The 25,501-nt window shown below is 44.0% G+C and overlaps 1 protein-coding gene across 1 annotated transcript in view; it reads right to left on the bottom strand.

Moving 5' to 3' along the window:
• The window catches only part of EHD4 (EH-domain containing 4), a 100,616-nt gene that overhangs the window by 45,143 nt on the left and 29,972 nt on the right, over window positions 1-25,501 (bottom strand). Inside the window, exons 2-3 of the mRNA XM_006831743.1 lie at window positions 16,715-16,891; window positions 4,209-4,306 (exon numbers count right to left, since the gene is read on the bottom strand). Coding sequence (XP_006831806.1) covers window positions 4,209-4,306; window positions 16,715-16,891 — 275 coding nt within the window. The remainder of the gene's footprint in view (window positions 1-4,208; window positions 4,307-16,714; window positions 16,892-25,501) is intronic.

Raw genomic sequence — 25,501 nt, 5'->3', positions numbered from 1 at the left:
AGAGAGAGAGAGAGAGAGAGAGACACAGATAGTGTCCTGGTGTAGCACTGCAGGATAATGCGCTGGATCACAAAGTCAGTTTGAACCAGGAACTCTAAATGGGCAGCCTTAGAACGCCTGTCTTTTGCCTTTAAAGTTAAAAAAATCTTGTCAGGTAGGCATGTTTATGCTTCCTTGATAATTAATTGTTCTAGTTTTACTTATTTTTTTCTGCATCTGTACTAACCACAGATTAGATTTTCATGCCCTGTCTCCTAGGTCTGTAGATTCTTTGGAGATATTATGTATGAATACTTTTGCTGTTAGTATTCAGATGCTTTTCTTAATTACAGAAAATACTATGGAGCATACTTCTACTCTGATACACACGGGGTCTCCTTGAGTTGGAACTGACCCAATGGTAACTGATAGTTCTTTAGTGTTGCCAAACTTCAAAGATAAGCTAAGTGATGCTTGCATGTAAATGTTAAAATGTTAATGAATGACTTTGAAGTTTCTGTTCTTGTCAGTGCAATTATGTCTCTCAGATTCATGAATTCAATTGACTGTTTTTACTAAGAAGGCATTTTTTGCCCTTGTCACCATCTTCTCAGTTTTTAATCACTGACTTACAATGAATAGGCTGGGACTAATAGAAGAGCTTAAGAAAAAACTCAGAAATGTTCATGTAGCAAGCTGTTGGGCCTGGGAGAACAGACAGAGCTACTGGAAAATTTACATCATGAGGTTACGTTTTCCTTCTAGAATGATTTAAACTTTTAAAAGGGACAAATTATACTATTTTTATTATCAAAATTAAGTCTACTGAAGGCTATACAGACCTCATGATCGCAAGATAAAGCTGCACCTTCAAAGTTTAATCCTAAACTGACAGACAGACCCAGTCAATACCACATTAGAATTTTTCATGGTCTTGTTAGACAGGAGCTCCTTCGTTATAACTGCAGTGGGACCCTAGCGGTTTGTACCAAGTAGCTGGGAACAAACACACTTGTGTTTATGTCAAGCCCAGGAATAAATCTTAGATTATGTTCAGGTTCAGCATGAGATACACAGTATTTCAAGAAGAAAGCAGTCACGGAGCCAGATGAATAAATAGGAGATTGGAAATAAGGATAGTGCGTGTGAATGTGCTCTTTTTTCTCACCACTAGAGTCAAAAGTCTGGACCCTGTTATCAAGGACCAGCAGACTATCTGAAGAGTGAAGCAACGATGAAGCTAGCACAGGACTGGATGTGTCATCTTGTTATACACAGCATCACCAAGAGCTGAAGCTGACTCGATTGGCGGCAACTAATAAACAGCACTAGCGTTGTCAGCAATAGGTTAAGCTGAAACAGCTTAAACATAATATACATTCTTGGTGCTGATGTGTTGAAATGTCAGCTGAGTCATCCAAGACCAGTTATACTGCACACTCCATATGAGTACTCGGGCTTGGGGGCCCTGAGCACAGTTGGTTGTGAAGTCAGTGCAGCTGTCCTTCCTCACCAGCTGATGTGTCAGTCAGAGTGGTAGGTACCAACTGGCTAGCTTGACACTCCTTACTATTTCTGCGCATAGGATGTGACTAAGGAGACGCCGTGGTAAGTCAGACCAGGATATGAGTCAGCATTAAAAAGAACTATAAAGAGTTAAAAAGTAGTGAGGTTCAAAGCATCCTGAAAACATCACACCATGCTTCATGTCGACTGTAAGGGACACTTACTACATTTACCAAGCTAAGGAGAAACAGAAAAATATGGATGATTAGAACTGGTCAAAAGACTTCCAATGAAAAGAAATGGATATGGATGAAACAACAACAACAACAACAAAACAATAGGCCTTCAAAATTTAGTGGTAAAATGAAAGCTGTGTTACCAGTCAGACATGCAGAAGAAGCGAGACAAGGGGAACTTGGAAAAGCTTGGAATATGGGTTTGCTTTGCTTTCTTTTTTTAAAAATAAAACATTTGATCTGTAGAGCAACTCTTCCTGAGCTAAATCAATGGTCCTAAAGTGGTTCTCCAAAAGAAAAAAAAAAATCTGTTAACACTGCGATGTAAAGATATACAACAAAAACAATGATTAGCTGCAGCACTGTTTGTAAAAGGGAAACATTTTTCATGATCAAATACCCACAGATCAATTAAATACATTTTATTATACTCCTATGGAACACATGGAATCCTGGTTTGGCGTTATAGGAGAAGCAGTGGACTGCTCATCCTAAGGTAGGCGGTTCAAACCCACCAGTTGCTTCTTGTAAACCCTACACAGGGTTGCTATGAGTCAGAGCTGACTTGACAGCACTTAACAACAATGTGGAACACAAGCAGCTGTTAAAAGAAATGGTGTGATCTGAATAAACTGGCATGGGTTGGTGAGCACGGCAGATGGTTCTGGGGAAAAAATTATGTTGTAGAAAGCGGGTATGGAAACTACCTTTCTCTTTAAAAATGATAGAAAGTGTCTAAGGAGCCTAGGAAATAATTTATAATTGTTATTTGTGACAGAGATGTATTGTATATTCTTATTCCTTGTTTGAATCCTTTTCAGCAAACCTTTATTACTTTATAAGTGAAAACAAGCCAGCAAAGGTATTTGTAAGAGGGAAGAGCACTGGCCTGGTTCTTTCTGTCACTGCAATGCTCTTGGCACCTCAGGGAGACCAGACGGCACTGTAAGCCTCCCCAGGCATGAGGACCCAGGACTGAATTGGTCCATTTGTTTCAACAGTGAAAGCCCAGAGGGTGAGTGCTGTGCAGGGCAGCCACACAGTGACCTGAGCTCAGTCCATGGAGGCAGCAGAGTCGGCATTTCTGAAATGCCACAGGTAAGGAGGGAGTAATAGCCTAGGAGGAATCCATGCTTGTACAAAAGGTAATGAATGTATTTGGCTGTTAACTAAAAAGCTGGAGATTCAAGTCCACCCAGAGGTACGTCAGAAGAAAGGCCTGGTGAGTTACTTCTGAAAAATCACTCTTGTCATGGGACCCTGGCTTCCTAGCTCTGGGCAGTGTAACTACTTCTGCTTCCTGAGAGGTGAGGATGTGACTGCTCAGCCTCCTCATGCCAGCATTTCTTATCCCGAGTTCTACTGACTTGCTGCTTCAGGGCTGTGGAGAGCTGTTGGGGAGAAGGGACGGCAGCAGTGTCATACCTTCTCCCTCCCACAAGAGCTTCATCCATCCTAACACCCTCCCAGTCAGAATCGCCTCTCCATACGTAACCTGTGTCCTCTGGGTGCCCCTTCTGACATCAGGGCCATCTGCTTAACCACAGTGCATGGGTTTGATAAGGGTTGTTGCCTCAGCCTTGTCTTCGGAAGGCTGAAGCAGCCCAGATGCCACCGCTCCTTACAAAGTACTTTCTGTTCTCCATAGCTCTCCTCTGAGGCCCTTCTAGTCCAGCTTCCCCTGCCCTGAAGCTTCCCGGAGTCCTTCCCACTCATCCTCCAGACCCTCCCTCAAATGTTGTTTCCTTAGGAGCCTTTTGTAGCACCCCAAGGTCAGGCCCTCCTCTCATCATGTATTCCTACCTGAGCCCATATCTCACAGTTCAAAAATGGGGTTCGAAAAGTTCATGGGAAAATTCCATTATCTTTTCATTCCATGTTTCCACAAACTTTGGAAGCCTCCTTATATTTATTCACATGGTAACTAAATTAAAGTCTGCCTTCGTCAATATAACATTAGCTACTTGAGGGCTGAAACCGTACCTGTTTTTGCTGCATCCTCAGTACACAGACCAGTGGCTGATATAAAGTACATACCCACCAAAGCTTATGCAAGGAGAGAGTGCTGTAAGGCTTCTTTTACCTCTATTATTTTTTGTCATATGTGTTCAACTAAAGAGTTAGCAAGAAATACGTCATCTCTTCTTGGGAGCACATAACTTTGAAAACATATTTGACATGGGCATTAACAGTAGATGACAGTGTTTAAAGGAATTAAGAGGTTATAGTACAACTCTGGTAAGTTTCTCAGTTGAAATGGTGGTAGCTTTGAAGCTATCTATCACTTCTATCACTTCATGGCTGCTTCTTGGGGGCCTTTGGCTCTGGACCCTGGGGTTGCCCAGGAATGCTGTGGGATACCTGGACAATGGAAGCACTGGAAGCTAGATGGAATGCAACAGGAAACAGAAATTCTCTGCTAACATCAGAGAGAGTCTCAGACAGTGTTAGTAGAGGGACAGGGTGAGGGATAGGCAGGCTACTGACCTCGGCTGATGCGCTGCTTCTCCCCAGACAGGATGCCGGGGCTGTCAATGATGCTGATGCTCTTCAGGACCTGGTTGGGCAGCTGGGAGCACATGAATCTGGAAGAAACAGGTCAGTGGGATCAGAAATGTATATCACAGAGTGCTCTAACTGCAGAGTTCCTTGGTCTCTCTGACCTTACAGATGTCATCTAATAAATGGGGTCTAAATGTGACTGACACCAAGAACAGATGCATGGGAGGTGTGGGAGGGTGCATTGGGACTCACTGCCACCTGCTACCAGATCCCTTTCTGTTAATTTTCATTTTAGCTCTCATGTACTGAAGGAGCCCTGCGTAAGTCACAATCGACTTGATGGTACACAACAACAAGCACGTACTGGAGGAGTCCTGGTTACGTGTTTGGCTGATAACCAGTCAGCAGTTTGAAGTCATTAATGACTCTGTGAGAGAAAAGACCCAATAATCAATCTACTTCCATAAAGAACCACCCTATGGGGCAGTTCTATCGTGTCCTATAGGGTTGCTATGAGTCAGAGTTGACTCAGCACACAACAATCATGCATTGAACCCTTCGCTATTTTATAAATATCCTCTCATTCAATCTTCACCTTATCCTCATGAGGCAGAAATAGCACACCTAGGAACACACAGATACTCAGAGAGGCTGGGTAACTTGCTAAGAGGCTCAGAGTTGGTCTTTATATCCAGGTTAGTCCCTACTTATCTATTCTCTCCTCCATGCTGTTCCTTGCTCAAGCAGCCTGGGCTGCTGCTCCCAGGGAACCCCTTGTGTTCTTTGGGATACATGGTTTCCTGGACTGGAGTGTCTAGTGTTTTTCCCTTGTCCATTCCTTGGCCTCTCCTTAAGCTAGAGGTACCAAGACCTATTTTCACTGTCTGATGTTCCAGGAACTCAGCATCTAGCCTGGTGTCTGCTATGGCTTCAGGTCCAAGGTGGGTCAGTCACCTGTGGGCAACATCCCAAATCCTCCAGGTTCTCAGGAGTCCTGGATAAAAGCAGGGACTTGAGAGCATCTCCAGGCCTCCTTCCCCATCCATCCCTTCCTGATAGCATCTCCTTGCTCTGGTCCGGACCCTCTTGCTGTGGCTCTGGTCAGCAGCTTCACAGTTAGCAGGCTGATGTGGGAGGAAATTTTGGTGTGTGATTAGCAGCCCTGATTCTGGTTCAGTTCAGGCTTTGTTGATACTCTGCTGTGGGACACTGGACAAGGGCTTCCCCACCCTGGGATCAGCTCCCTCGTATGCAGAGTGAGACATCTGGACCATCTGGAGATGGTGATGTCCTGTTTAGCTTTGACCTTGTGCAGTTCTGTGAGTAGCAGCAGCAGCCACTCTGCTACTCCCACCCAGGCAGCAGAGCCTGCCTTGGGTCTTTGTTAGGCACAGTGTCTGTTTTAAGGTGGACGCTGGAGAATGCTTCTCCTTTTCCTGTGTTGTAAATAGCTTACTTCTATCTCTGTGTGGGAGAAGCCTGAAAATGTGCAGTGAAAGCTCAATCCTTCCATTCAGTGGGTCTGGAGGGGATTACTCAGAAAGTAACTATGCTGGGAATGCAAGACAGGGCCGCCAGCCGGGCCTCCCACACACACATGTGGGGACAGTACAGCAGGGTGAGGGACACTGGCTGACAGCAATGGCAGAGGTGAGCTACCCAAACTAGAAGTACAATTACTGACATTTCAAAATGATACTCTTTCAAGGTGCTCAGGACAAGTTTCTCCTAGTTTCTTTTTTACATTTTCACATCAGCCCAGGGAGATGTAGGAAAATATACTATGATCATTTTGTAGCTGGAAAGAATAGAAACACAAAACAGTTATGATATTTTGGGGTCACACAGCTAGCACATAGTTGGTTAGAGACTAATATCCTTGATGTCAGTGGAGTAGAACTCAATCTGTAAAGGTAAGAACCCCATTAATGTTAAAAACAAAGGGTCAGTTAACTGAAGAGAAACCCCTCATTTCTGATTTTCTCCTGCCTTTTCTGCACCTCTAACTTTTGTACAAACACCACTGTTCAGCCTTGGGTAAAACTGCAAGAAAAAGTACACAAGTAGTCTTTGTGAATTCAGAGAGGAAAACGCATAACTGAATTATCTAAACTCGGGGTGGGCAGAGAGTCCTGTTCACATGGTGGTAGGCCACAGCTCTAAGTGGCGCGGGCTTAGTCTCTCAGCCAGTCAGGGGCATTTGGCAGTGCTGAGAAAGCTGCACATATGTGAAACTATTTTGATGCATACTGTTACTGTTGAGAGGTGCTATTCCTCCCCACTCACAAGTTTGCACTCAATATCAAGTTTTCCAAAACATAAAGGCTAACAGAGGGTTTCAAAAGTAATGAACAGTTAGCTCCCTCTGGGCAAAGGAACATTTCAACACCCCACCCCATCCCCAGGCTTCCTGCCCAACAGCAGGGTCCAAATTTGGGAATGACAAACCAGATGCAGCCTGATGTAGTGATGTTACTCCAAATACACAAGGGAGTAAGCTGAGGGACCAAAATGGACAGCAGGAAAAAGAGAAAGAAGAGGAGAGAGAAAGTCTCTGGAGAGGCATCCAGAAAGAAGCTGTACATGCAAAGACGTCTGTGTAAAGCTTCCCTCCAAAACCAGCTGAGCACACAGCTCAATGAGGACTCCGATGCTGTGGGGGTGGGGGGCTCAGCTCACACTTGAAGGATTACAACCACATACCAGTGTTTTCTTTTAAAACATTTTCAGAAAAAAACCCAAATGCTGCTGAAGCCAGTGAGTCTTACTTTTGTGCTTTGAGAAAAGAAAGTAGGAAGCAGGGTTACTCCTCTTGCATGTCACAGTCGGTGGTTCATCAGGCATTCCCAGCTGACGTGGTTCTGCTAAAATGTTTCTAAGCACAGGCAGATTTGCTGTCTCGAGATGGAGTGCCTACCCCTTCCCTGGCGTGGTGATCATCACACTTCTCATTAAACATGCAGACATATGCTGTTAAACCCAGGAGCCTCACCACAAGCTTCTTTTCACTGTTGTGGGCTATTTTATAATGGATCATTTCCCATGTCAACCACTTCCCACCATAAGATTATGAAGCATCTCCCTTACCAAAGGCTGACCTGATACATTTTTTTAAAGTAAGAATGGGTGGGGGAGGTGAACCAAGATCATATGCCAAACTTGCCCTCCAGAAAGGGGAGGACAGAATAATGATCAGGGCTATAAAGCCTCAGAGAAGTTGCCAGGAGTCTGCCATACAGTAAAACAAGGAGTAAGAAGAGTACTCAAAATTCTTCCCAATGTCAAAATTCTAATTCAGTGATCAAAATATTTCAAAACCAGGCTTAAAAAATAACCAGCTAGTATCTTAACAGGGATCTTAATTTCTGAACAATGAGTGATATCTCTGGTAGTAACAGTAATAATAAGAGTCCAGACATTTACTAAGCACTTACTGTGTGTCAGGACTGTTCTAGAATATTCCTTGCACATTAACAGATTTAATCCTCACCACAAACTCAGAGACGGACTGTGAACCGCTGTTTTACAAAGTGGGAGGTGGGACAACAGAGAGATCATGCCAAGTCACCTGGCTGATAAACGAATGGAGCTGGGATGCTAACCTGGCAGCTCTGACTCCAGGTTCTCACCTACTAGACTATGACTATGACTATCGTTTCATGCATTTAATCTCTGTGGTGTACCTTCAGTTTACTCTGAGGGCAGCACCCTAAAATAAAAGAGTTGTGAGTCATAGCTCTGGATGCCAAGGAATTGACCATGTGTGATCATAGAACTGTTCACCAGAGCTTTCTTCTGAGGTGCCTTGGGTGGGCTTGAGCCTTCAACCTTTTGATTAACAGCAGAGCCCAATAAGTACACCACAGAGGAAGGAGCTTTTCTGTGGAGGCCTACCAGTGAACAAGAGGCAGAAGACCTGGGCTCTAGGCCTGTCTTTTGTTCACCACCCTGTGACCTTGTGAGGATGCCGAACCTCTCTGAGAACTCCCAGGTCTGTCACTGTGGTTGGGGGCCATAAGTAGATTCTGACTCACAGCGCCTCCATGTGACAGAGTGGAACTGCTCCATAGAGTTTTCTAGCTGTAATGTTTACAGTAGCATTGTCAGGACTTTCTCCTACAGAGCTGTTCGGTGGGTTCCAACAGCCAACCTTTTGGTTAGCAGCTGGGCACTTAACTGGTGTACCACCATGTCATCTTAGGTTTGTTATTAGGTACAAATAAACCTAAGTGCACGGTGGAGAGAGGGTTCTGAGCTATGACCCCAGTGCACTTTATGGATGAGGAGAATGGAACCAAAGAGATCACATAACTTCCTATACTTTCCACAGTAAAAGAGGACACTAAACACAGACAACGAACCTGAAGCAAACCAAGGAAGGGCTATCAGAAATGCCCCAATGAACCATGTGAATTTAATTTCGCATCAAGATTATATAAAAGCCTATAATTAACATTTAGGTACACCCTTAAGAGATGACCATTCTTTTTTTTTTTAATTTAAGGTTTTTATTGTGGATTGAGTGAAAGTTTACAGGGCACATCATCAGTTTCACATTCAACCATTCATATAACTTGTTTCATTACATTGATTATAATCCCCTCCATATACCACAGTTAACAGTGTTTCTCTCTATCCTCTTTAGCTTTTTTTTGGGAGGGGGTGGAAAAACTTTGCCTTTTTGGACTTTACTGTCTCGGCTTCTAGGGAAGGTTTTTACATTTATCTGTGGATATCCAGGGCTCATGTATGAGATTACTAGCAAGCATACTGAATAATCAGATGAGGGACAGTTTGCTATGTCTGCTAGGTGACCGAGATGACCATTCTTATAGGTAACCAATGGTTGTTGGTGTGGCGCTGTAGGTAAGCCCTGGACTACTAACCAAAAGGTCAGTGGTTCAAACCCACCAGTCGCTCCTCAGAAACCCTACACAGGGTCACTATAAGTCAGAACCGACTCGATAGTACCTAACACCAACAACAGTGGTTGCTACTGGTGGTGGTTGTGTGCCATCAGTCAGTTCTGACCCATAGTGACCCTACGTAGGGTTTCTGAAGCTATAAATCTTTATGGGAGCAGAAAGCCTTGGCTTTCTCCTGGAGAATGGCTGTTGGATTGAACTGCTGACCTTGAAGTTAGCAACCCAGTATGTAACCCACTACAACACCAGAACTCCAACCAATGATTACATATTGGTGATTTTATTTGGTTCAACCTAAATAACTAATTTTAGCAATCTAGCCTCTCCTAAGTGTACAATGCAGCTAGTCCCAGGCAGGGCATCCTGAGTCCAGGGAGGATGGCCTGTTTTCTGAACCTCAGCACCAGGAACACAGAGGCAGCTGCTGATAAAGAACAATGGTTTAATACCTGGGAGCTACCACAAGGTTAAAGATTAATGGGAAAAGCTTCATCACGTTTATTATGGATAAATGCACCATAAAAATAAACCCCAATTAACTTTTCAGCGTAAAACAAAACAATTTTGCTGGCAAATCAAGAGCGATTCTTGGCAAGTGCCTATTTCCCTTAATCTCTGTAGTTAAATTCACTGCTGGAGCCAACAACTGACTGCACTGATACTATGGACTTGTATTTAGCTTTTTATGTTTATTCCCATTAGTACATGAGTGACTGTGAAATACTCAACAACGGAAATAATTATAGTTATTGAGGACTCATTTAATTACATAAATCTAAGTAACAAAGAGAGTATCAGAGAGTATCAATCCAACTATTGTGTTGTTGCTATGTGCCATTGAGTCAGTTCCAATTTATAGATACCCTCTGCACATCAGAACGAAACACTGCGCCATCCTCACCATCATTGTCATGTTTGAGCCCATTGCTGCTGCCACTATGTCAATCCATTTCATGGAGGTCTTCCTCTTTTTCGTTGACCTTCCATTGTACCCCGTATGATGCCCTGTTCTAGGCACTGGTCCCTTCTAAAAACATGTCCTAACTACCAGAGCAAAGTCTCACCATTCTCCCTTTTAAGGAACATTCTGGCTGTACTTCTTTCAAAACAGACTTTTCTGTTCTTCTGGCAGTCCCTGGTACTTTCAATATTCCTCGATAACACCATACTTCAAATGTGATTCTTATGTAGCATTCCTTATTCATTCTCCAACTTTCACATGCATATGAGGCAACTGAAAATACCACGGCATCTTAGTCCTCACAGTAACATCTTTGCTCTTTAACACTCTAAAGAGGTCTTTTGCAGCAGATTTGCCAATGCAGTACTTAGTTCGATTTCTTGCCTGCTGTTTCCATGAGCATTGACTGTGGATCAAGCAAAATGAAGTCGGATAGCTTCAGTCTTTTCTCCATGTATCATGATGTTAGTTATTGGTCCAGTTGTGAGGATTTTCTTTACAAAGAATCCATGCTGAGGCTGTACTCTTTGATCTTCATTAGTATTTGAAACCTTCTTTACTTCCAGCAATCAAGGTTGTGTCACCTGCATATTGAAGGCTATAATAATGCTTCTGGAGTCCTGGTGTGGTGCTGTGGGTTAATGTGTCAGACTGCAAAGCCATTTGAACTGCAAGGTCGGCGGTTCAAGCCCACCAGCTGTTCCTTAGAAACCCTATACAGGATCACTATGGGTCCGAGCCGACTCAACAGCATTTAGCAACAACAACAACACTTCTGCTAATCCTAACGCCATTCTTCTTCATATAGTCCAGCTTCTAAGATTATTTACTCAGCATACAGACTGAATAAATATAGTGAAAATACACAATCCTGACACACACTTTTTCCTGATTTTAAACCATTCAGTGTCCCTTTGTTCTGCTTGGAACACCTACCTCTTGGTCTACATACAGGTTCCTCATGAGCACGATTAAGTGTTCTGGAATTCCCATTCTTAGCAATGTTACAGACACAGTTGAATGTGTTCATTATGAACCACACAGCTGAATGCCTTTTCATAGTCAGTAAAGCACAAGTAGCGTAGTGGTTACGAATCGGGCTGCGAACCTTAAGGTCAGCGGTTCAAAACTACCAGCCGCTCCGTGGGAGAAAGATGAGGCTTTCTACTCCTGTAAAGATTTACACCCTCGGAAACCCTGTACAGGGTCGCTATGGGTCGGAACCGACTCGACGGCACTTAACAACAACAACAACAAAAGCGCAAGTAAACATCTTCCTGGTTTCTCTGCTTTCATCTGAGATTCATTTGACATCAGCAATCATCTTCTGAATCCAGCTTGAGTATCTGGCCAGCTCCTTGTCAATGTACTGCTGCAATTGTTTTTTAATTATCTTCAGCAAAATTTTGATGAATAATGATAATTGTTTGATAGTTACCGAATTCTATTGGGTCACCTTTCTTTGGAATGGGCACAAATATGGCTCTCTTCCAATAGGCTGGCCAGGTAGCTGTCTTCTAAATTTCTTGGCACAGACAAGTGAGCACTCCAGGCACTGCATGGGTTTGTTGAAATGTTCCAATTTGTACTCCATCAATTCCTGGAGCCTTGTTTTTCACCAATGTCTAAATATTCTGTGATTGTTCAATCAATATCTGCATGTAATTCCCAAAAAACCAAACCCATTGCTGAGGAGTAAATTCTGACTCACAGCAGCCCTACACGACAGAGTGCAACTACTCTATCAGGTTTTCAAGGGTGTCAATCTTTAAGGAAGAAGACTCCCTCATCTTTCTCCCTCAAAGCAGCAGATGGGTTTTCTCCCTCAAAGCAGCAGACCTTCTGGTTAGCAGTCCAATACTTAACCCACTATGCCACCAGGGCTCCTTCTACACATGTAAGATGGTGGCTTTTTGTCACCACTCTCACCATTATCAGGCTTGGCCAAAATGACAGAAACACTGCCAAGTACTGTTCAGATGTCTTCATTTCAAAAGGAATTAAGTCTCAACATTTTAATTCTTAGGGCCTGGTATGGTGCTGTGGGATAAAGCACTGAGCCCCAAGGTGGGTACTACCTTATGAAGTACCTGTGAATTATTTAATGTCTCTTCTAGCCATAGTCTTTGTAAATTCCCACCAAACAACTTTTTCCTGCTGTGTCTGGGTAAGAGAAGGTGGGGGAAGATGCTGATGGATGATATGGTTCAGTTGTGAGTGACTGTTAACAGGGCTAACTAACGAAGCTTAGACCTCTAACGTGTATAAAATGAACCATCTCAGAAGCAGCAAGGGGGACTTTACTACCTACAAGGAAGCCAGAAGTGGAGTGCATCCTTTGGACTCCAAGATCCAAGGACACGATGCTGTGACACCTGAGAAGCAGTAGAGGAGCAACAGCAGCAGAACCAAGACGCAGAGCACGAGGCAGAGTGTGGCTTCCCAACCCATGGAGCCAGGAAAGTTGAGTGATTAGGCAGGAGGCTTGCTTCCAGAGTGGGGTGCCTCTAGTTATTAATTAGGGGAGCAGGTTTGCTGACTCAAGGAACTAGAGCCAAGTGCCTTCAGGTTGAGGTTTATGGGGGACTGGTTTACTCAGGAGCAGTTATCAGTAGCCCTAAAAGAGTTTTGGAACACTGCTTTAGCAGGAAAAGCAGAGGTCAGGCCAAAGGCCAGAGAGCGTCCTGCCTGTGCTCACAGCAGAGGAGAGTCTGTCCTGACTGGAGGAACTGGGCCCTGAGCATTTCTGACCCTGAATTATAACCTGTTAACTCCCCTAATAAACCCCTTACCTATGAGTATGCTGTCTGAGTTCTGTGTGGTCACTGCAATGAATTATTGAACACAGTAGAATACAGAGTGCTGTAGGAAGGACTGTTAGTGGTGTTTTTTTGCAGTACTTATCTCTTTTAAGGAGCCCTGGTGTGGCACTGTGGGTTAGTGTGCTGGACTGCAAAGTCGTTTTGAACGACAAGGTTGGTGGTTCAAACTCACCAACTCACCAGCCACTTCTTGGAAACCCTATACCGGGTCGCTATGGGTCAGAACTGACTCTACAGCACTTAACAACAATAACAACAACAACAATGTCTTTTAAAGATAGGTAATGAAAGTCAGGTAGCCTGGTAATTGCCTGGAGCAAGAACTTTCTTCATAGCAAACAGCCAGTTCTCTTTCCTAGTAAGTTTTGTAATTTGACTTAGTTCCCAGAAGTGTATGCTGTTGTTATTAAGTGCCATTGAACTGGTTCTGACTCACAGTGACCCTGTGTAGTGTTTCCCAGGAGTGACTGGTGAGCTTGAACCACCAACCTTGCAGTTCAGACATCTTTGTAGTCTGGCCCATGAATCCACAGCAGCACACCAGGACTCCATATGGAAAAAGAGGTTTGCTGCCTTTAGGGTCAACCCTGCCAATGAACATACACTGGAGTGTCCCCCACTGACTAACTCCCCTCTGTAAGTAGGTGCTGTGTGGGACAGCAGCCTGGTCACATGGCTACTACTTCTCCAGGCTGCTCACTCTGGACGTCCATCGGACACATTCTTCCCCCGAGTCTCACATGCATGGCCACCAACATGGCGGGAAGGACAGAAACTTTTCTTTTCATGGGTGTGTTGGGTGGGTAGTGGACAGGAGAGAAGGGGAACCATGGGTCCTGTTCTCTGCTTCTTCCTGACTTTGTGACCTTGAACAAATCACAATTTATTATTTTTTTTAAAGCTTTCTCATCTGTTTTATTAACTCCAAAAGGACAGTGTATATAAATTAATGGTAACCTGAATTGGAACATAATTGTCCTCATCATCATCACTGTAGGAGAGCCATATTAAGGCAGCCTTAAAAGTTAAATAGGGAAATTCAGAAAGGCAGTAGGCAGTGATTCTTAATCCAATGTCATTCCAGTCAGCAGCTCAGCAGAGTGGTGCTAGCAGGGCTGTGTGAGTTCTCATCCTAACAGCTGAGGGACCCGTGGAACTGAAATTAACCTCTAGGCTTCAACTCCTCCTTTATTAAGGTAATGGCAGCACACCTACCTTAAAGGGCTTTAGGGAGGCCTTAGAGTCAATATCCAAGTAAAATGGAGACCAGTACCCGACACATAGTAAGTATATAATTGCTGTTATTTTCTATATTCTGAATTCAATGAACCCTTGATTATCTAGTATTACATATGCGTTCTTCTTAGCAAGTATAAAATTCTGAGATAATGAATCTTGTCAACCAAAACTTTTCCTGAATATGTGTTTTCCATACTTTTGTCTGCCATGTTTGGCATTTTAAAGCATAATTTTTGTTAGGAAAGTAAATTATCAGCCAAAATTAAACTAATATCCATTATTCTTCGGTTTTTCTTATGAATATGAATTTCACAAAATGGGAATTTGAAAAAAATGGCGGCTTATGTCTTTTTAAGTCTTTGCCAATCAAAAAGAGTATGATTCTGCGGAATCCTACTCAGAGAGGTAGTGAGGCCTGGGATGGAGGCAGAGAAGACAACGTCAAGAGATGGTGGGGTTGGGGGCTCGGGATCAGGAGATGGAAAGGGGCTGAGGACTGTGGTAGGAGGGGGGTGCAGGTTTACAGGGTACACCCCTTGGTTGGGTGAGGATGCATGGACAGAATGATAACTATGCCAACGAAATGATGGATGATGGAATGAATGTAAAGCTGATGTTCTCCCATGTAGACTATCACACAATTCACAATAAAACATAAAAAAAAAAAAAAAGAGTATGAGACTAAGAACAGTGGTATCAAACCATCCAGAGCAGCCTTGCACAGAGAAGGACACTGTGTATTGTACTTGCAGAGCCTCCAGAACTTTCCAAGGGAGGTTTTGATAGGGAAATTCCTTAATTCCATTTGTCTCTCCTGAGGGGTCTCGAGACTTGACTCTCTGGTACTCCCTGGTCCACACTTTATTCTCAAAGCCCAAGCTGTGTTTCTCCTACTCCCTGGTGCCAATCATGGCTTCTCTGGAGTCAGCTCCTCCTAAGGACGAGAGCCCTGCCAGTTGGGGGGAAATCATTTGGATAGTGTTCTGCAAATCACTGTCATGTACGTCATCTGTGTGTTCCTATTTATCCTACGGCCCAGGCTCCCTTTCTCCCTAGGGTGCTTTCTTGGATTTGCAGTGGGAGTATAAAAAAGGCCTTGAGGGAGTGTTTAGATCCTAGTTTGGTTTTTCATTGAAGGCACCTGTGGAGGTTGCCTGGGTCACCCTTAGCAGAGCCATGACATGATACCAGGGCATGGCCTATCCCATAGTCTAAGTGAATTGCAGCCCTAGCATTGTACAGTGAGGCCCCTTAGCCTTCCGGGCAGACAGATGCCAGCTGGAAGAATCTAGTACTATTTTTGACAACGCCTAAAAAGGAGAAGTACACTTAGTGCTTCCTGTTGTCTGTCAGCTTAATTCCACTTCCTTTCTCTCGTTAACTTGTTAATTCTGACTCACATGTTAGAGAACAGGACTGCTCCCTAGGGTCTTCTTGGCTGAAATCTTTACGGAAGTAGATCGCCAGACCCTTTTTCCGTGGTGCTGCTGGGTGAGTTTGAATAGCTCATCTTTTGGTTATTAGCCAAGTGCAGACCATATGCACCACGTGGGCGCTTCTTTCCCTCCCTAAAGAGGTTTGAATGACTCCTCCCTGGCTCTGCATCTCCAACATCCACTCCTCTAGATCAACCACTTGACAGCACAGACTCAGAGCAGGAGAGAGGAAAGGCTTCAAAACATAGGCTAGGAGTAGCAAAGAGGAGGAGGGCAGAGCTGTGTTCAGGAGAAGCCACTGGCTCGTCCCCTCTCTTCCCTGGAACTCTGTTTCACTGGGCACTCTGGTGAAAGGGTATGGAGTAGTGCAAAGAAAACAACTCTCCAATTAAGACAGTCTGTTATCCCACAACTTCACACCTATTAAAACACAACTATGTAACCAAATGAACTTTTCCTGCTTTGATTCTGTTTCCCCTGTTCAGCTGTCATGAATATGGAAGCCTGAGAGTAAGAAGCATAGGACAGTGAGGGGGTAAGACAACCCCATCCTGCAGTAGTCAGTGGGTTAAACTGGGGCATCAAGAAAATCTTGAGGGTCCTCTGGCTAAACTCCCTCTGACTCCATGAGGCCCCAGACACCATGCCCGAGATGTCACCACCCAGCTTCCCATCAATATCGCTGGTGACGGGGAGTTCATTACCTCTCAAGGCCACCTGGTCCACAGTGTTGTTGCTGTGTGTTGTCGAGTTGGTTCTAACTCACACTGACTCTATAGGGTTTCTATGAGTGGCTGGTGCGTTTGAACTGTCAACGTTGCATCTACTAATCCAGTGCCACACCAGGATTCATTTTAGCACAGCTCAAATTATTAGACATTTGTTTCTTATATTGTGCACCAATCCTTGGCCTTAGCTCTGCTTTCTAAAGCAGAATAGGTGGTTTTTTCAAATACATTATTGAGTACAAACACATTCCCTATAACCTGTCTCTTTTCTACAACAGACATGCTCTCTTCTTCTGGTTTTCAACCTTAACATATAATTCGCAATAATTCAATGAAAAAAGTTTAAACAACCTGACCAAAGACAGTTTGCTGGTCCTTACCGATTCAGGAAAGCATTTCCAAAGCGACTAAGTTTTCGGAATGGTTTTTTGGGGTCCACGACCAATGCATTTCCCGGGGTGCTGCCCTCAGTCTCCCCATACATCACAGCGATGAAGGAGTCAGTGGTGGGCTCTGGGCCAATCCGCATGCCTGGGAAATCTTGCTCTAGCAAGTACCTGGTGGAGGAGAAAAGCAAAGAAAAGCTGAGCATACTACAAAACTCAGTCAAGAGGCCAGAAAGCTTCCTGGGGTTAGCATGGTTTAACACAATCATTCAAAATGGAAGAAATAGAATCCTTTAGATAGGGAGTGTGACTGGCATTCTACTCTTCTGTAAATATATCTACAGACTGATGGATTTACCTGCCCAGTGTAAGCAGCCGGATGGAGCGGTCAGATTCCTTGCAGACTTACTGAGCCACTGACAGCAGTCCTCTTCCTAGCACAGTGATTTATTTTCGCTCCAGGCTCCACTGGTAGAGTAGGGAGCACTTCAGGAGAGGCACAGCTGGCCAGCTCTCAGGTGTCCTGGAAAGGCCTATGCAGGCTCAACTCCGCTAGGGAAGCTTCCCCTGACCTGTCCCTCCAGCATGTTGGGGACACCTCCTCCATGCTGCCAGGACACACAGGGCCCTTGTAGCAAGTGCCATGTTTTCGGCCCAGATGTGTATCTCCAGCTCTCAGCACTGTGCCTGCCCACGGAGGGCACTGCACAGTGACTGAAATAATGTCACTGACAATCTATTATGCCGACACTTCCTCCCTTGTTTGTTTCTCTGGGTTCCTGAAAGTTATGGCTGTGGAAGATGGTCTCCAAAGAACTCAGCAGCAACAGAGGCTGCTATAGGGGACAGGAGTGAAGGGAAGGGTCAGATCAGACATCACTGCCAGCCACTGGCCTTTGTGCAAATCAGAAAAAGATGCCCCTTCCTCTAGGCAGGCACACTTCTGTACCAGGTTCACAATTTGGCAACCTTGACTCTAGTAGACCTTTAGCCCCCACGTGCCCCTTGCCCAGTACCCTCGTGTAGTGTACAGCCCACACAACTGTACACAGTGGCTTGAACAATCGTCACCCAGGGCTATTATTCAGGGGCTGAGGAGTCAGAGGAGAGTGATAGGCAAGTCTACTTCCTTCATTAAGCTAAGGCATTCAGAGTCCTCCATCCCCACAAAGTTCCCTTTACATATTGTGTTGTTAGCGACTCATGGTGACCTATGCCATCTTCATGAGTCCATTCTTGTGGCTATTGTATCAATCCACGTCACTGCAGGTTTCCCTCATTTTCGCTGACCCTCTAACTTGGGTAAACATGGAGTCGTCCTCTTCTTTCCTGATATGTCCACAGTACATGAGCCAACATCTCACCATCCTTGCTTTTGAGGAGCATTCTATGATGCTGGAACACACCTGTGTATTTATGCACATATGGAATTGGGAGTAGAGGCTAGGGAGGGGACAAGGAGGGAGTATTTTGGGATACATTTTACTCACACCAAACAATAAATGGAAGCATAGCAACTTCAGAAGACACTTGACAGTGGTAATGGCCAGGTTCTGGCAAACCTGTTTGAAGTGATTAGTGGAGAGTTGTATTCCAACCCTATGGGAGAAGTGATCCTTCATCCCAGTGAAGGGGTTTAAGGGAAGAAACCAACACAACCTTCTCCAGCTCCCCATTCCGGCAGCTACTTTTTTGTCTAACAAGTCCTAACCGATCAAGTTTAAGCCCGAACCTGTCACTCTATTTCTGGGGGTTGAGGGAAAGAACTGAATTGTCAAATGTTACACACAATTTTGCACCTTTATAAGAATGATAAATTACGTCATCTATGGACCTGTGTTTCCTTTGTAAATAAAATTAGGGTTGTTTAGAAATTTTAGCATACAGGTTATATTTTAAACCTGATTTCATTACTAGTTTTAACTTTATCCAAAGTTTCTACATTTCTGTGAGGATGAGAGGCCCCAGAATATATACATTGTTTAAATATGTCCCAAATTTTAGAGTAAACAGGGGAAAAGTTGGATAATACCACCCAGCGTTTACTGAGTGCTTATATGAGCTCTGGTAGCATAGTGGTTACGAATCGGGCTGCTAACCTCAGGGTCAGCAGTTTGAAACTACCAGCTGTTCCGAGAGAGAAAGATGAGGTTTTCTGCTCCTGTAAAGATTTACAGCCTTGGAAACCCTATGCAAGGTGGCTATGAGTCAGCACCAACTCCACAGCACACCACCACCAACCACCATTCGTCTGATACAGTGCCAAGTCCTTCACTTCCATTATTGTTTCCTCTAACCCTACAATACTCTGAGACAGCTCCTAACATCATCTCTATTTTACAGGTGAGGAAACAGGCATCAGAAGCTAAACAACTTACCCAAGTGTTAGAGTGGAAACTGAACTGCAGGCATCTGGCACTCAAGTTGGTGGTTTGTTCAGAGACAGGAACAAAAAGAGACTGCAGACCCTTACCATAAATGTGCCACTGGAGATAAAGTAGGAGAGCCCCATTTTCTCTACAGTAAGGGAAAGAGCTGCCCCAACTAACTGCATGGTTGTCAGGCTGCCCTAACCACAAGGGTTCAGCTCTTCCTCTTCTCCCAGGGGATATCGGGGGAGCAGGTGATATTTTAAAATGTCTTCAGATTTAATTTTTAAAATGTCTCCACTTTTTCAATCAAAACCTTATATTCCTTTACAATAACCACCATAAACGCATAAAAATAAAAAAGTAAAAACCTGGTGGATCACAAAACCAAAAACCTTTGTGTATTTACTATTCTAGTAAATATACATAAAAGTAGAAATGTTCATGTTTATAAATTTGGATAAAATTCAACACAAATCTTAGAAACACTAATAAACTCTTAGAATAGCTCACATTTTGAGAAGCTCTAGCCCATTTAGGGACTCCCATGTGGTGCTTAGGATCAGCACTGGACTGAGAAACACAAGGTGGCAGTTCATATCCACCAACTACTCCTTGGATCCCTATACGGGTCACTATGAGTCAGAACCTACTCAATGGCATTTAACAATAGCACATCTAGAGTCTGTAGATTCCTATGCACATATAAATGTACAATTTCCATTTACAGTCACTCTGGGAACTCAAGTCTGAAGTCATTCAGCAGCAAAACTGGAAGTCAAAGCCAGACAACGTCCCCCTCCTATATCCAGCTTGATTTCCACTCCCTGTGGCCTGGGTGAAGCTGAGTTAGGACACCTGGGAGAGAAACTGAGGGAGGGAGACAATTGGAGGAGAGGGGCCGGGCCTTGAAAGCCAGTATCATCAGGCTCCATGTTAAGTACCCATGGTTCTCAAAGCATAAGAGGCTTAGGCCCCAGTGTTGGTCTGACACTTGACAAGCACTTTCCCATCAAATCAGTGCTAACAGCAATGCTAAGACAGGCTATAAAACACCACACAAACCAATTAAATAGACAAAGCAGACAAGAACCAAGCCATCACCTGCTGGAGGAAAGTTCAGTGTTGAGTTACTCCCTATAGTATGGCACCTAGCTTGGGGTCCCCTGGGCACCTAGCCTTGCAGAGGTAAGAAGGGGGTCAGACTCATAGAGGTGGAGGACCATCTGAAGGCTGGAGTTAAGCAGTGAGTCTCCAGCTCACATATAACCAGGCTTTAAGTCAGATAATTACTACCAGGGAACGTCCAAATCACCTCTGATGTGTCATTTATATAAAAGCACATAAAGACCCAACTAACTAACTAACTAACTAACTAAGGTGTTTTAATGGACACAAAAAAGTTGAAAGAAGAGTAAGTGTTTCCAATTTACAAGTTTATACTATAATAGTAGTGGTGGTGGTGGGGGGGTGTCGTGGAGTTGGTTCCAATTCATAGCAACCCTGTAAAGGGTTTCCGAGAGTGTAAATCTTTATGGGAGCAGAATGCCTCATATTTCTCTCATGGAGTGACTGGTAGCTTCGAACTGCTGACATTATGGTTAGCAGCTCAGCTTGTAATCCACAACATTAACAGGGCTCCTTCATACTGTAAGAGAAGCTAGAATTTCGTACAATCCTGCCAGACAGAACTCTAACACATAATCATTTTAACAGTATGCTGCCAATGTGAAGCAGTTTGAAGGAAAAGATGTCCCCTGAATTGTGACTCTGGTAAATCATTCGATTTCTGAATCCTAGACCCAGATGAAGAACTAGCAATCGATCACTGTATTAGATATCTGGCTCATATTATTAATTTGTTTAGCAATACTTTCTACCTCAGATAATAGAAATGCAAAATGCAGCGTCCAACCTCATTATCAAAGTAATAATGAAAGATATAGCATATATAAAAACCCCGACAATACCATAATATTCATGGCTCTCCACAAATCAGACCATTCTACCTTCAGTGTGGGCTCCTCTGTCCCCCCATCATGGACCTTCTTGCCTAGACTAGTCTCAGGCCTGAAATACCTGGTGTGGCACTGAAGGAAAAGCACTGGTCACAAGATCGGTTTGAACCACAAGGTCAGCAGTTCAAACTCACCAGTGGCTCCTAGAAAACCCTATACAAGGTCACTATGAGTCAGAACCAACTGGACGGCGCTTAACATCTTCCTTCACGTTGTTTCCTTTGCCAAGTGAGAGACAATGCCCCATCATCTCTATTACTTCTCTTATTGGTTTTCTACGCCACCCTTAGTGGAAGTACTCTCTGGGTACTCTCCTCCCCATCTTCCCTGTCTGGTGCTTCCCACTTCACATCTAGTGTTGACATGACTGGTAGGCCGAACTCCATTCTCTCTCTCTTTTTTTAAGTTTTTACTGTGAACTGAGTGATAGTTTACATGGGAGAACATTGGTTTTACACCATCATTTCACTGCAATGGTTACAATCTCCTCCGTGCATCATCATTCAACAGTATTTGTGTCCATTCTCTCTCTTTTTTTTGGAGGGGGCGAGGGGATGTACACAAAAACACTCAGGAATATACAATCCAATTCTTCTCTTCTGATAGGTTCTCGTTTCCTGGAAGGCCTGGCCCACACACTTAGAACTTCAGAGCCCCGCAGTCTCTTAGGAATCATTTGATTTAACCCCAATCAGCAGTCATTTGATTCTTTATCTTTGCAGAAGAAAAAACTGAGGAATAGAGCAGGCAAGTGAATTGTTACTGGTAGCTGTATTGGATGTACAAACTTGCTGGTGGCTGCACTGGATGTACAACCTGGGAGCTCCTTTCTCCTGGCCAAAGGCTTATCTGAGGCTAAGCCCCAAAACTTCAGGCCCCACCCAACCCAAACTCCTGGTTACTGTACCTGTTATTGTTGTTACCTGCCATGAGTCAGTCCACACACATGGCAACTCCATACGCAATAGACATGGTGGCCAGTCCTGTACCCTAACCATAGCTGGCTACAGATGAGCCTGTGGGGATCTTGTTTGTGTGTGTGGTAAATATATACATAGCAAAATGTCTGACATTTCAACAATCCTCACATGTAAGTCCAGTGACATTAATTAGGTTTATTTATCATGTATCCATCCATCATCTTTACTGGTCCCAAATTGTGCCATAACCCTTAACAGAAGCTCAGAGGGTTTTCATTGGCTGATTTTTGGGTAAGTAGATTGCAAGGCCTTTCTTCTTAGTTTGTCATAATCTAGAAGCTCTGCTGACTCCTATTCAGCATCATAAAAACATGAAAACTTCTACAGCTAGAGGGGTGGTGGCTGTACATTGAGTTGCACTGGTCAGAATTGAACCCAGGATTTTGCATGGAAAGCAAGAAATTTACCACTGAACAACCAGTGCCCTCACTGTCTTCCATGGGGCCTATCAAATGCATGAGCTAAGATACTATAACTCTCTAAACAGATCACTCTGGGGAGTTTCTACTCTGGGGGATTGCTGAAACTCACTACATTTATGTTACACTGCTGGGCTGGCAGGTGCATCTCTATGCAGTAAGGGAACCAAGAACCACCAAGCCACAGTATGATGTGAAAAGAGTGACAATGAAGTGAGGAGGTTCACAATCAGCAACTCTGAAAGGAAGAGTCTGAGCAGATCGTGAAGTGTACTATGCCCAAACTGAGTAACCACCATACTGTGGCATGTATATGATTAATTGTGTGAACTCTGTTGATTTTTGTGACATCTCAGAGGCTTTTCCAAAGCTACAAGTTCCAGGGATGCTGTGGTATTATCTGCAGTAACAAGAATTCAAAGGAACAAGAGGCCACAGGAAGACTACAGAAAAGAATTCATCTTGATTCAGAGCCGAATAGCCAACTCCACTATATCCTGTGCGTTAAAGACTTGATTTTGTCCTTGGCCCCACCTTGCTCCCCTTTTCCTGTGTTCTCAGAGAGGCCTGCCAATTCTAGTGGTGATTGCTCCAAGAGTCCAGAGCCAAGTCATCAACATAAAAAATGTACAGACATTCGGATTCCAAACAGCTGTGTATGTTTGGGGTGGGGACTGGGGGAGGTGGTAGTGCAGGGGGAAGTCTGAGAGCTGATATCTGAGTCCTTGTCCAATAAACTTTATGGTTGAGCATCATTTGAAGGGGCTCCTGGCATACTGGCTGCCAAGCTTAGCTTAAGCCCAGCTTTTTGTCTTCAGATAAAATTTCATTTTGTTGTTGTTGAGAATATATATAGTAGAGCATACATCAATCCAGCAGTTTCTACATGTACCATTTAGTGATATTAATTATATTCTTTGAGTTATGCTACTATTCTTAACCTCCTTTTCTAAGTTGTTTCTTCCCCACAAACATAAATTCACTGTCCCTTAAGGTTCTAGGTGGGTGGTTCAAACCCTCAAACCTACCAGTGGCTCTGCAAGACAGTCTACTCCTGTAAAGATTTACAGCCTTAGAAACCCTATGAAGCAGCTCTACTCTGCCCTGTGGGGTTGCCTGCTAGGAGTCAGAACAGACTTGACTGCAGAGTGGGTTTTGGAAAGTTCCTATCTAATCATTTGAGTTGCTGTTGCCAAGGGCCTGCTTTGATACAAGGGTATATGTGGGAAATGCCTTTATCTTTCATTGCTTAAGTGAGAAACAGTTTATTTTTAACTTCATAGAAAGAAAAATGTTATTTGTTACAAGGGAAAGAAAAAATCTTAAGACAATGAAAAACAAAGTCTCTTAACATAACTAAGCACCATCTTCTCAAAGATGGGTTTGTTGTTGTTGTTGTTGTTAGGTGCCATAGAGTCGGTACTGACCCATAGTGACCTTATGTACAGCAGAATGAAACACTGCCCAAACCTGGGCCAACCTCAGTACTGTTGCCATGCTTGAGTCCACCAATGCTGCGACTTGGCTAATCCATCTTGTTGGGGGTCTTCTTCTTTTTCTCTGACCCTCCACCTTACCAAACATGATATCCTTCTCCAACAACTGGTCTCCAACAACTGGTCTCATATGTCTGAAGTATGAGAGACGAAGTTTGGCCATCTTGGCCTCTAAGGAGCACTCTGGCTGTATTTCTTCCAAAATGGACATATTGGTTCTTTTGATAGCCCATGACACTGTCAATATTCTCCAACACCATAACTCAAAAGCATCAATTCTTTTATGGTCTACCTTATTCATTGTCCAGCTTTTGCATGCATATGAGGTTACTGAAAATATCATGGCTTGGATCAGGTGTACCTTAGTCCTCAAGCTGACATCTTTGCTCTTCAACACTTTCAAAAGGTCTTGTGTAGGGCACTTCCGGCTTGGCAGTGGCAGAGCAGAGTCAGGTAGGACAGGCTCTGTGGGTGAGAGGCTGAAAACCCAGAGACACTGCTCTCACAGAACTGCACCAGAGCTCTGGATCTAGCATATGTGTCAGGGCATCAGTTTCCTACAACTGCCAGTAGAAAAATCAGGGTATAAAGGAATATATTGCAATTTAGAAATCGGTCAAGAAATTGGGACTCCCTCTGTGGTCATTCCGCATGGGCGGAGGTCAGAGAGCGGGGCTACAGCCAGACCAGCACAGGGAACCGGCAAGCTAAATGCAGTGCAGTAACATTTGCAAAAGACAGTGTGGGGGGATTCTATGTATTTTTTTCCTCCTCTTCCCTGTCGTGCCTTCTTTGCCCAGCCCAGATGCCTTCGGGTGGGTGGGTGCACACCCCCAAAAAACATCTAGTGTTGAGACCACAGCTTTCCCACGGCACAGAGAGAAAGAGCCCTTTCAGTCCACGGGCAAATTCTTTGGCTGCTGCTTTGACTTCTGCCTGTGGGTCCCAACCCTAAAGTTAACTTGTGCAGTACCCTTTACTCCTGCCCATCCAGCAAGAAAAAAATCAGGTTTGGCTTGACAGACAAACCATATGAAAAATCTGTAAAACCCCAACATAAAAAGATGCAACAATTTCAAAAATTACGCTGTGCACACTCAGATACCTAACTGACCTTCAGAGACAAAAATAGTAAACAATCTTTCTCCCATTAACTTCTCAGTATCTATCTATGCACCTCTACAGTGGTGACTAGAGGAGGGGCCTGAGCGAATGGACACCCCCACCCACTACTGGAGGCTTCTATGGTGGACACACACCGCCTGTGTAGCACGGCAACTGGCCAGTTGGCCACAGTTTTATTTTTGGTTCAAAGTGGTGGGTTTTTGTCTCTGCTTTTATATTGTTTCTGCTTTTGGGCCTTTTGATAACATATTTTTCCTGGAGGTGGGAGCTTTTTCTCCCTATGTTACCCAAGAAGAGTCAGCAATCATGGCCATATAGCCAAGCATACCCCATAATATTCCACCATTGAAACAAGAGCCAATAACACCTGCTAA

The sequence above is a fragment of the Chrysochloris asiatica genome, unplaced genomic scaffold, assembly GCF_000296735.1.
Source record: "Chrysochloris asiatica unplaced genomic scaffold, ChrAsi1.0 scaffold00004, whole genome shotgun sequence".
Taxonomy (NCBI): Eukaryota; Metazoa; Chordata; class Mammalia; order Afrosoricida; family Chrysochloridae; genus Chrysochloris; species Chrysochloris asiatica.
The sequence above is the reverse complement of the archived record's forward strand: the minus strand, read 5'-3'. Positions and strand labels throughout refer to the sequence as shown.